General features: G+C 36.8%; 1 protein-coding gene across 4 annotated transcripts in view; it reads left to right on the top strand.

Annotated features, from left to right (window-relative positions):
* UBTD2 (ubiquitin domain containing 2) overlaps positions 1-12,149 on the top strand; it is a 57,708-nt gene that overhangs the window by 14,825 nt on the left and 30,734 nt on the right. The window contains exons 1-2 of one of the 4 annotated variants that reach the window (XM_073802796.1): positions 1,637-1,656; positions 3,341-3,414. The exons of 2 other annotated variants lie outside the window; for them this stretch is intronic. In XM_073802796.1, coding sequence (XP_073658897.1) covers positions 1,652-1,656; positions 3,341-3,414 — 79 coding nt within the window. In that variant the 5' untranslated portion in view covers positions 1,637-1,651. Of the gene's footprint in view, positions 1-1,636; positions 1,657-3,340; positions 3,415-12,149 lie in introns of those variants that run through there. One more of the 4 variants, XM_033853569.2, reaches the window with a different exon arrangement.

Genomic DNA, 12,149 nt, shown 5'->3' with positions numbered 1-12,149 from the left:
GCGGAAGAATCAGAACTTCCCAGCCAAGCTGTAACAGTTTTTGCCTGGTCATCAAAGAAACATGCGGTCTTGCGTTATCCTGATGGAAGATTATGCGTTTTCTTTTGACTAATTCTGGACGCTTTTTGTCAAGTGCTGCTTTCTTGTGGTCTAATTGGGAGCAGTACTTGTTGGAATTAATCATTTGGTTTTCCGGAAGGAGCTCATAATAGAGGGGTCCCTTCCAATCCCACCATATACACAACATCACCTTCTTTGGTTGAAGACCAGCCTTTGGTGTGGTTGGTGCTGGTTCATTTCGCTTGCCCCACGATCTCTTCAGTTCCACATTATTGTGCAATATCCATTTTTCATCGCCCGTCACAATTTGTTTTAAAAATGGAACGTTTTCATTATGTTTAAGTAGAGAATCACATGTGGAAATATGGTCAAGAAGGTTTTTTTCACCTGACTTATGGGGAACCCAAACATCAGAGCGATTCACATAACCAAGCTGGTGCAAATGATTTTCAGTGCTTGATTTGGATATTTTGAGTATGTCTGCTATCTCTCGCGTGGTATAACATTGATTGTCTCAATTAATGTCTCGATTTGATCGCTATCGACTTCAACTGGTCTGCCCGACTGTGGAGCATCATCCAACGAGAAATCTCCAGCACGAAACTTTGCAAGCCACTTTTGACACGTTCGATCAGTCATAGCACCTTCCCCGTACACTGTACAAATCTTTTTTTGTGTTTCAGTTGCATTTTAACCTTTCTTGAAATAATAAAGCATGATATACTGAAAATGTTTTTTTTCTTCTTCCATCTTCAATATTAAAATGGCTACACAAAAATTCACCAATTTGGATAAGTATGTTTTAAAATAAATTTATTTATTTTTGGCTGTGTTGGGTCTTCGTTGCTGCGCGCAGGCTTTCTCTAGTTGCGGCGAGCGGGGGTTACTCTTCGTTGCGGTGTGCAGGCTTCTCATTGCAGTGGCTTCTCTTGTTGTGGAGCACGGGCTCTAGGCACCCGGGCTTCAGTAGTTATGGCACGCAGGCTTCAGTAGTTGTGGCTCACGGGCTCTAGAGCACAGGCTCAGTAGTTGTGGCGCACGGGCTTAGTTGCTCCGCGGCGTGTGGGATCTTCCCAGCCCAGGGCTCGAACCCGTGTCCCCTGCTTTGGCAGGCGGATTCTTAACCACTGTGCCACGAGGGAAGTCCCACATACATTTTCTTGATTTTTTCAAGAAACCTTTGACTTTAAGGAAGGCTGATATTAATATCGCCATTTTAGAAGGGAGGAAACTGAGGCACACAGATGGTTTTGATCTGATTAAGGAATAAAAACAGTAGCCCAAACTGTAGTCTCTGTCTTCTGTTTTCTAACTCAGTATTCTCTCCACAGATGGTAAGGAGGGGTTTTGGTTGACTTTTCTTTCCTTGGAGCAGAAGTGTGTGTGTGTGTGTGTGTGTGTGCTGTGCTGCGCAGAGTGTGTGTGTGTGTGTGTGTGTGTGTGTGTGTGTGTGTGTGTGTGTGTGTGTGTGTGTGTGTGTGTGTGTGTGTGTGTTTTCGTTCATGGCAGTAAACACAGTTGAGTTGAAGTTAATGAAATGTGGTTCTTAAGGACTCTTCATACTCCAAAATGGAGATGGCAGCCGTAAGAAATGAGGTGAGTAATTGTCTTTGATCTTAGTCAACAAATTATATTGCATCTCACAAGATAGAAATTTTGAACTGAGATCTTAATTATCTAACTGGCTCAAATGGAAAAAAGTGATAATCTTGCTCATCTTCTTTTGTGCCCCTTTACTCAGTTACCTTCTTTTTCATTGTTACCTCTGCCTCCTATCCCAGACTGAATGTTTTCAGCTTAAAATTCAGTTTTATTCCAGCTTGACTTGAATTTAGTAGTTGAACTTTGTGGGGAAACAAGTTTCCTTCAGGTCCTTAAAGTACAAGAAAAGAAGGCTTTGTCTAGTTTGGAGAAAGCTTATAAAGTCTTTTTAATAAAGGGTGCTCTTAAATCACCCTTAGTGGAGTATTAGAGTATCTGTCTGCTTCAAATCATAGAGTGGTGATTGTCCTGAAGGGTGAGTTGAAGGAGGTTACATGAAAGTTCACTCTGATTAGTATATACAGAAATTTAAGGATGGGGATTGGAACCCAGAAGTGAATGAGTGTCTGTACTTATAATATCAGCATATGGACATTTGAAACCACCTCCTGGTTTTATACCTGATAAAAGGAACTGAAACCATCCATCACCTGGTCACCTGGAGTGTCTCATTCAGAAGTGGGGAGGGGGGAACCTATGGTGGTCCCATAATACAGTTTCATTATCAGAGCTTGTACTTTTTCTGGCAGTCACCAATAAATTTCTTCCTTGACTTGGAAATAATAATTTTAACTTGATGGTGATTAAACAGCTTTTGGGCCTTTGATCATTGCTGTGTTGCAAAAATTAACACACAGGGCCTGTTGAACAAACCCTTCCGTGAATTTGGCTTTTGTAGCTCTTGGTTTGTGATGATTGCATCTTGTCATGGATACTTCTCTCTTCTTAAATGACTCAGAGTAGTTTATATACCGTTTAAATTCTCATAACTATGAAGTGAAAAATTGAGATGTGTCACTACATATAACAAGTGGGACATAATGAAAAGGAATTTGAGGAAACAATAAAATGATACCCAATATTTCTAGACTGAACATTGAATAAGACACTTAAGCTGTAACAAGAGCTTTGAGAATGGGGAAAATTGCTTATCTGTAATAAAATGTAATAAATACTACTGGAGGCAAGAAGGAGACTATCTTTTTGCATTGGATCTATCATGGGGTAGAAAACAGGTTCTTGTGTGTGTTTGTATTTTTGTTTTCTATATACCAGCACTAAGTGTACTGACTAGAAATTACAGTGTAACTGCATAGGGCAAGCAAATGACCGGAAAAATAACCTTTTTCTTTTTCTGTCACAGATGATCTTTAACCATTTTAAGAAGGGAATAATAAATAGGGACAGAACTTACTTTTCAGTAGTAGAGGTAGGTTTTTCAGTTTGGGACAAGGATGTATATTAAAAGTCTTACGTGTGTGAAAGTTTCACCATTTATCAGAGGAGGGAAAAGACGTTTTCAGGTGAAACATTGAGGGAGATTAAAGAAACTTAAGATGTAGAATAAAATTCAGTTTCCGTTGAGAAATAATTCTGATAGTTCTGATTTAATAATAAATAGGAAGTATAAACAACATTGGTGAGTTATTTTTGTAGTAAAATCTTGGGGGGGGGAAATGCTATACAATTTTAAAATAGTTAAAGTATTGATTAACAATATCTTTGCATTTATTCCTAGATACAAGCTACAAGCTACTTATAACATTGCTAAACTAAATCAATACCTGTCCAGAAGTTCAGACTGGAGCACTTGTAAGATCACTTTTGCCTTCTAAGTAAGAAAAGAGAATAATTAAAGCTTTTGATTCCTATACATAACATGCACACTCTTATACATATATGTTCATTATATATACAATATATATACAACATAAACACTATACACATATACAACATATACATAGATATATAGACATATACTGTGCATATTATATACATTATTATATATAATCTCTTTGTTTTATATGAGAATTTGTGTAGTATGAATCTTTTTTTACTAACTTATGGTCATTTTTAAATCTTTTTAAAAACTGAAAATGTTTTTAAATGTAGAAAGCATGTTTAAGAAAAAGCTTATCCTATGACCTAACGTAAACATTTTCGTGTACATCCTTTCAGACTCAGAGTATATGGCTGTGTGTATAAAAGAGAGAGTGAAGCAAAAATGTGTTCATATGTTTAGAGAAATTGTGACGTGCTTTCTGAGGTCACAGCTACAGCTTCTAGAGTTTGACTTTACTGATGTTTTAGCTTTGGGATATAATGAGTATGTCATTGTTAGCTTTTCATTTTGGGAGTGTTGTCAGTATTTTTTCTAAAATTGAGCTGGCTGTTTTAAAAGTTAGGAATTAGTAGAGTCATCATAATGATGTGAGAGATGCACATTCCAGGACTTAACGTGAGGAGATGCAGTGTAAACTGGAGAAAGGAATACCACACTATAATTGGCAAGTTGCTTGATGCTTTTTTGTGGGCAGTTTGCAAGAATGTAGTATTTCTTTACTTCCTTCTGAACAGTTAAATAAGCTGAAAGTAAAGCTTGGGATTTTGTAATAGTGATAGCCATAGATGCAATTTAAAAGGATTAAATGACATCCAAGATGTATTTCTTTTCCTACGAATCTAACCCAAAGGCAATACACTTTCTAGTATTTTTTCTGTCACTTTGATTGTTTGCATCAGATATCACTTTCTTTTTAACTTGATAGAGAATTTGATGTTTGAGCCCCAGTTCTGCTTTATGGATTTTGTGGCAAAATCTTAGACAAGCCAAAATATCATTATTTTCTATGGTTCTGCTGTACCTACTCTTGGATTCTTATCTGTTCTTAAAAGCAAGAGTTCTTTGCACTTAGAATCCCATTCAAGGAGAAGGACTTGGCAGAGGAACACAAATTTCAAGTAAAGTATGTTTACCTACATCTTTGGCAGGCTCTTAAAAACATTAGAATTTCTCAAGCAAAGGAAACTTTTCAGATTGAAAAGGGAAACCATCTTGAATAAAGAATTGTATGGACTGCTAGTATCTTTCTCAGGAAACACTTAGTACTAATTTTGGCACTGGGCTTGGGACAGGCACCAACACGCTTTTGGTAATTAGTGTCTGGGAAATAGCGTGTTGTTTGGGCACTTCAGATCGATGCCAACTTGCTATGCCATCTTAAGTACTGGTTCACAGCTTTGAAACCTCATGGAACCCCAAGACCTTAGAGATGGATTGATCATGTAGTTTCACTTTGTAGGTGAAAGTCTGGGACCATGTTGAACACTTTTTCTAGTAATTCTTAAAACCATGAGACACCATAGTCCTAGTGGCTAAGAATATGAACCTTGGAGTTAGTCTAGGTTTAAATCCCAGCTATACCATTTAGCCTTATGATCTTTGGGATATTTTTTATATTTATTCATTTAACAGACATTTAGGTATTGTTTTTTATGTTCCAGGCACTGTTCTAATTGTGTGAGAAATATTACCTCATTAAATCTTTGTAACAATCCTATGAAACAGATATTATTATTGCCGTCTCCCTTATCCTCCTCCCCACCTAGATACTTTACCTTCTTAAGTTTGTTTCCTCATTTTAAGATAGAGATTACACTAGAGTTATTGAGAGGATTGAGTGGGGTGGTATATAGAGTGCACTCTGCACAGTGGCTGGACCACAGTATGCATTCTCTGTTGACTATTGTTATTTTCTCTGAGAAAAGCAACATTTTTGGCAAACTGCTGCCTTCACCTGTGATGTAACAGTCAGAGTAGTAGGGATCATTCCCTACAGGGTTTTTGAAATGCTTACAGGAACTTTTCTTCTTTTCCTGAAGAATTTTGAGTTGGTCAAGGAAAGTCTCAAAGTGTCTAATTCTGTCAAGACACAATCAGCACCTTTAGGGTGTCGTGGGTTTTGGGGGCCAAGTGAAATCTAAGTTAATATCATAATTGTTGTACCAAATCCAAATCTATATCCAAGGGATTATCAAAGGGTCACAGGTCTTTTTTTTTTCTTTTTCACTTTATTTAAAGATAACATTGGACTTCAGAAAAGTTGCAAAAACAGTACAAAGAAGTTCTGGTACCCTTCATCTGAATTTCCTCAAATGTTAACATTTTATCACAGCTGCTTTGTCATCCTCTTTATATATACATGCATGTGTGTAAATACTTAAATTTTCTTGAGCTGTTTAAGTTGCACACAATAAACCCTTTTACCCCTAAATACTTTAGTGTGTATTTCCTAAGAAAAAGGACATTCATATAACCACAATATAATAATCAAAATCAAGAAATGAATATTGAAATAATATTTACTCTAGATTTTATTCAGAGTTCCCCATTGTCTTCATTAATATTCAGAGAAAATCACCTAGGATCATTCATTGTGTTTAACTGTCATACCTCTTTAGTCGTCTTTAATCTGGAACGGTTCTGGAGACTTTGTCTTTTCACGACGTTGGCATTTTGAAAAGTACGTGCCAGTTATTTTGCAGGGTGTTCATCAATTGGAATTTGTCTGATGTTTCCTCACGCTTAGGTTCCTCCATTATTATGCAGTCTGGATAAGACTACCACAGAAGTGAGATTGTGTCCTTAGTGCATCATGTCAGGGGTCATATAATGTCTGCTTTTCCCATTATTGGTGATGTTAACTTTAATCACTTATGGTGCCAGCCAAGATTCTTCCCTGCAAAGTTACTGTTTTTCCCTCTGCAAATAATAAGTATCTAGTAGGAAGACTGAGTCTATGTAAATATTTTGTTTCTTATCAAACAGTCACTAGTTTTATCATCCATTGGTAATTCTTGCCTTAAATAATTACGGTGGTTGTCAAATTGTGATTTTTCTAATTTCACTATTTGTTTTATATTTATTAATCAGCATTTTAATGTAAGAAAGAGCTCTCATCTTCCCTATTTGCTTACTTATTTACATTGGTATGGACTCATGGTTTTCTTTTTTATTCCATGGGGGTATAATCTGTTACCATTGTTATTTATTTTGATGCTCAAATTGTACCAGATTGGCCAGTGGGAGCTCCGCCAAGCTGGCCTCTACATTCTTTTGACATGACTTCATTATTCTTGATCACTTACTTGTTTTCTGACATAACAAGATGTTCCAGTTTCATTTTGTATTTTACTTGTCAGAGCCCTGGAATCAGCCAGAGACCCCTGGTTCCTTTTAGTGGAGAATGATACTTAGAAGCCAAAATCTAGAATGCAGGTGTGTTTGGTGCTATTGGAGTGTCTTTGCCTCTAGATCCTCACAGTGGAAAGAGCTAGGATACATATTTATATATAGCCTATATATCCCTAAGCTATATAGGAGATACAGATATATATGATATATACATGTGTATAACACACATCTGTACCTTTTTATATATTAAAAATAATGAGTTCATACTGATCTCTCTCATTCAGTCTAATGGTACAGGGTTCATTCTAGCCTTTCCCTGTCCATATTTATAATTCTCTTAGAATAAAGAAACCTGGCTCCCAATTTCCGCAGTGTATTTACTTGTTTACTCAGTCTGAGAATATACATAGAATAGTTTGGAATTGCTAATACATTTCATTGTGAAAAACAAAACTACTAACTAGAGTTCAGTATTTGTTTACAGTTCTTTATGTCTGTAGCCTAAGGGTAAAATTACTGTGTTCAAATGTTGGGTTAGATACACACCCTTTTAATGTAGTTTTTTAATCCTTTGAAATACAGTTAAATTCATTGATTTCTAGTTGTGTTCCATTTTTAGTTTTCCCCCTCTTGTTGATTTTATTTGTTTGCTTGTTTGAGTATGTGTAATGTTAACATAGTTCTAAAAGTTAGAACTAGGCAAAAAGGTATACTCAGAAGTGTAAGTTAGAACTAGGCAAAAAGGTATACTCAGAAGTGTAACCCTTATTCATTTCTACCTCTTACCCATCTTTCCATTATTTCCATTGCATTTCCACTCACCCTCTGTAAGTAACCAGTACCATTGGTTTCTGATTTATCCTTCTGTTTCCTTTTGTACAAATGAGCTGATACCTGTCTGTCTGCTTTCCTTCCTTTTTTTTTGTTGTAGTACTTCTTTTAAATAGTGAAAATTTGGTTCTCCAAATTATATTATACCTTTCAGTGTATTTTTTGGCCTTATAGTGCCTCATCAACAGTACCTACTCAGAATATATTTGTGTAAATACATAGTGATTATACATAACTTGTTTTAGGTGTGGCATTTGATAGACAGTCTCATTACTTTATAGTTATACCATCATGCACAGTGATAACTATGCTCTTAAGATTTTGAATGTCTCATAGAACTCCTTGTTTGAAATGGGCTAGTTTCTTTCCATTGTAGTGCAGGTATTTAATGATCATCATCATTGCAGATATTTAAATGATGTTTTTGTATATCCTCTTATGTAATTCAAACATGTCGGAATTAAAAAGCTTTGAATTTCCAAAGAATAGTAACTTTTTTTTGCTTGATTGTACAGTAAAGCACAGCAATACTTAGAGGGTCTCCCTCTTCCTCCCTCCCTCCCTCCCTCCCTCCTTCCCCCTCACAACAGCAATAAGAGTTTCTTAGCTTCTTGATCTTGGGGGGCAACTTTCAGTTTGTTTCTTCATTGAGTATGATGTTAGCTGTGAGTTTTCATAAAGACCTTTTATCATGTCACAGAAGTTCCTGTCTATTCCTAGCTTTATGAGTGTTTTATCATGAAAGCGTGTTGGGTTTTGTCAGGTGCTTTTTGTCTGCAGTCATAGAGATGATCACGTGGGTTTTTTCCTTTGTTTTTTAATTTTATTTATTTATTTTTGGGCCATGCCATGCAGCTTGCAGGATCTTAGTTCCCCTACCAGGGATTGAACCTGGGCTCATGGCAGTGAGAGTGCTGAGTACTAACCACTGGACCACCAGGGAGTTCCCTCCTTTGTTTTATTAATATGGCATATTACAGTGATTTTCTATGCTGAATCAGTCTTGCATTCATGGGATAAATCCCACTTGGTCGTGGTGCATAATCTTTTTAATATGCTGTTGGATTCAGTTTGCAAGTATTATGTTGAGGATTTTGCATCTGTCTTAAGGATATTGGTCTGTAGGTTTTTTGTATTGTATTTGTCTGGCTTTGGTTAGGGAATGCTGGCTTCATAGAATGAGTTAGAAAGTGTTCCCTCCTCTTCTATTTTTTTGGAAGCATTTGAGAAGAATTGGTGTTAATTCTTCTTTAAATGTTTGGTAAAATGCACCAGTGAAGCCATCTGGTCCTGGGCTTTTCTTTGTTGGGAGGATTTTGGTTATTGATTCAATCTCTTTACTTGTTATAAGTCTGTTGAGATTTTCTATTTCTTCTTAAGTCAGTTTTGATAATTTTGTGTTTCTAGGAACTTGTCCATTTCATCTAGGTTATTTAATTTGTTGGTGTACAACAATTCATAGTATTCTAGTATTCTCTTATATTTTTTATTTCTGTAAGGTCAGTAGTAATATTTGCACTTTCATTTCTGATTTTAATTGTGCCTTCTCTCTTTTATTCTTAGTCAGTCTAGCTAAAGGTTTGTCAGTTTTGTTCATTTTTTAGAAGGACTAGCATTTGGTTTTGTTGAATCTCTGTTGTTTTTCTGTCCTTTATTTTGTTTATCTCCACTCTAATCTTTAATTATACCTTCTTTCTGTTAGCTTTGGGTTTACTTTGCTCTTCCTTAAGGTGCAAAGTTGGGTTATTGATTCAGATCTGTCTTCTTTTTTATTTTTATTTTATTTTTTTTGCGGTACGCGGGCCTCTCACTGTTGTGGCCTCTCCCGTTGCGGAGCACAGGCTCCGGATGCGCAGGCTCAGCGGCCATGGCTCATGGGCCCAGCCACTCCGCGGCATGTGGGATCTTCCCGGACTGGGGCACGAACCTGTGTCCCCTGCATCGGCAGGCGGACTCTCAACCACTGCGCCACCTGGGAAGCCCTGTCTTCTTTTTTAATGTAGATGTTTATAGTTGGAGATTTCCCTCCGAGCACTGTTTTTGGTGCATCCCATGAGGTGATTTATTTATTTATTTATTTATTTATTTATTTATTTGGCCTGTGCTGGTTCTCAGTTGCAGCATGCGGGATCTTCATTGCAGCATGTTTAGTTGTGGCATGCAGGATCTTTAGTTGTGGCATGCGGGCCTAGTTGCGGCATGTGGACTCTTAGTTGCAGCATGCATGTGAGATCTAGTTCCCTGACCAGGGATCGAACCCAGGCCCCTTGCATTGGGAGCACGGATTCTTACCTACTGGACCACCAGGGAAGATCCTGCATCCCATGAGTTTTTGTATTTGCGTTTTTGTTTTCATTTGTCTTAATGTATTGTCTCATTTTCTTTTTGATATCTTATTTGGTCCATTGGTTGTATAATAGTGTGTTGCTTAATTTCCATATATTTGTGAATTTTCCAGTTTTCTTTCTGTTATTAATTCCTAGCTTTATTCCATTATGGTCAGAGAAGATATGTCGTATGATTTCATCTAAAGTTTACTGAGACTTGTTCTGTGACCTAACTTATTAGTCTGGGCAGAGTGTTTTATATATGTAGACCCTGAACAAGTGGGGTTGATCTGTATATAATTTATAGTTGGTCCTCTGCATCTGTGGCTCCTTCACATCTGTGGATGCAACCAATCATAGGCCATGTAGTACAGAGGTATTTTCTATTGAAAAATATCTGCATAAAAGTAGACCTGAGCATTGAAACCTGTGTTTGAATGCTCGGGTCGACTGTATATATGTATATTAGGTTTAACTGGTTTATAATATTAAGTCCTCTGGTTCTGTACTGATACTCTATCTAGATATTCTGCCCATTATTGAAAATTAGAGTATTGAAGTTTCTAACTATTATTGTAGAACTATTTCTCCCTTTAGTTATGTCAATATTTCCTTCATATATTCTGGAGCTCTGTTGGTATGTGCATATATGTGTGTAATTGTTATGTCTTCCTGATGAATTGACACATTTATTATGAATGTCCTTCTTTGTCTTTGTTAGTAAAAATTTTTGTCTTAAAGTCTATTTTGTCTGATATAAATATAGCCACTCCACTTTTGATAACTGCTTGCATGATATATCTTTTTCCATCCTTTTGCTTTCGACTTAAATGTGTTTTTTAATCTAAAATGTCTCTTTGTAGACAGCATGCAGTTAGATTGTGTTTTTTGGTCCATTCTGCAAATTTCAACATTTTGATTGGAATGCTTAATATTTATATTTCATGTAATTACTAGTAAGATAGGATTTACACCTACCATTTTGCTGTTTTTTTGCTGTATGTCTTATTCCTTTTTACTTACATCCCTGCATTAGTGCCTTCTTTTGTGTTAAATAGATATTTTCTAGCGTATCATTTTAATTCCCTTTAAATTTTTTTTACTATATATTTTGAGTCATTTTCCTGTTTCTTGCTCTGGGGATTATAATTAATATCTTAATTTATAACAATTCGGTTCTGATTGAAACCAGACTAATTTCAGTAGCATATAAAACTTATACAGGGCTTCCCTGGTGGCGCAGTGGTTGGGAGTCCGCCTGCCAATGCAGGGAACACGGGTTCGTGCCCCGGTCCGGGAAGATCCCACATGCCGCTGAGCCTACGCGTCCTGAGCCTGTGCTCTGCAAAAAAAAAAAAAAAAAAAAAACAAAACTTATACAGCTCCATTCCCTCCCACCTTCTTTGGGCTGTTATTGATATACATATTACATCTTTAAATGTTGTATGCTCATCAACACAAATTTTAAATTATTTTTTATACAATTGTCTTTAAAATCAAATAGGAGGAAACAAAGTTACAAAGAAAAAAAATACACACATGCTGTCTTTTATGTTGACCTGTGTAATGTTACTGATTTTCTTTTCCTTCCTTCCTCCCTTCCTTCCTCCCTCCCTCCATCCCTCCCTCCCTCTCTCCCCCCCTCCCTCCCTCTCTCCCTCCCTCCATCCCTCCCTCCCTCTCTCCCTCCCTCTGTGTGGCATGTGGAATTTTAGTTCCTCGACCAGGGATCAAACCTGTGCCCCCTGCAGTGGAAGCGCGAAACCCTAACCAAACCACTGGACTGCCAGGGGATTCCTGGTCTTTATTTCTTAATGTGTATTCAAGTTACTGTCTAGTATCCTTTATTTCAGCCTGAAGACTCCCTGTTGTATTTTTTGCAGAGCTGGTCTGCTGCCAACAAATCCTTTCAGTTTTTGCTTATCTGGGAATGTTTTATTTTCTCTTTAATTTTCAAAGGATACTTTTTTCTGGATGTAGAATTCTTGGTTGACACACTCTTCCTTTCATTACTTTTAGTATGTTGTCCCAATGCCTTCTGTCCTCCATGGCTTCTGATAAGAAATCAGTTGTTAAACTTTTTGAGGATGCTTGTATGTGAGGAGTTACTTCTTGTTCTTTCAAGATTCTTTTTTTTTAATGTTTTTTAAAAAATATTTATTTATTTATTTATTTTGGCTGCACTGGGTCTTAGT

The sequence above is a fragment of the Tursiops truncatus genome, chromosome 3, assembly GCF_011762595.2.
Source record: "Tursiops truncatus isolate mTurTru1 chromosome 3, mTurTru1.mat.Y, whole genome shotgun sequence".
Lineage (NCBI taxonomy): Eukaryota > Metazoa > Chordata > Mammalia > Artiodactyla > Delphinidae > Tursiops > Tursiops truncatus.
This window is presented reverse-complemented; position numbering and strand designations above follow the sequence as displayed.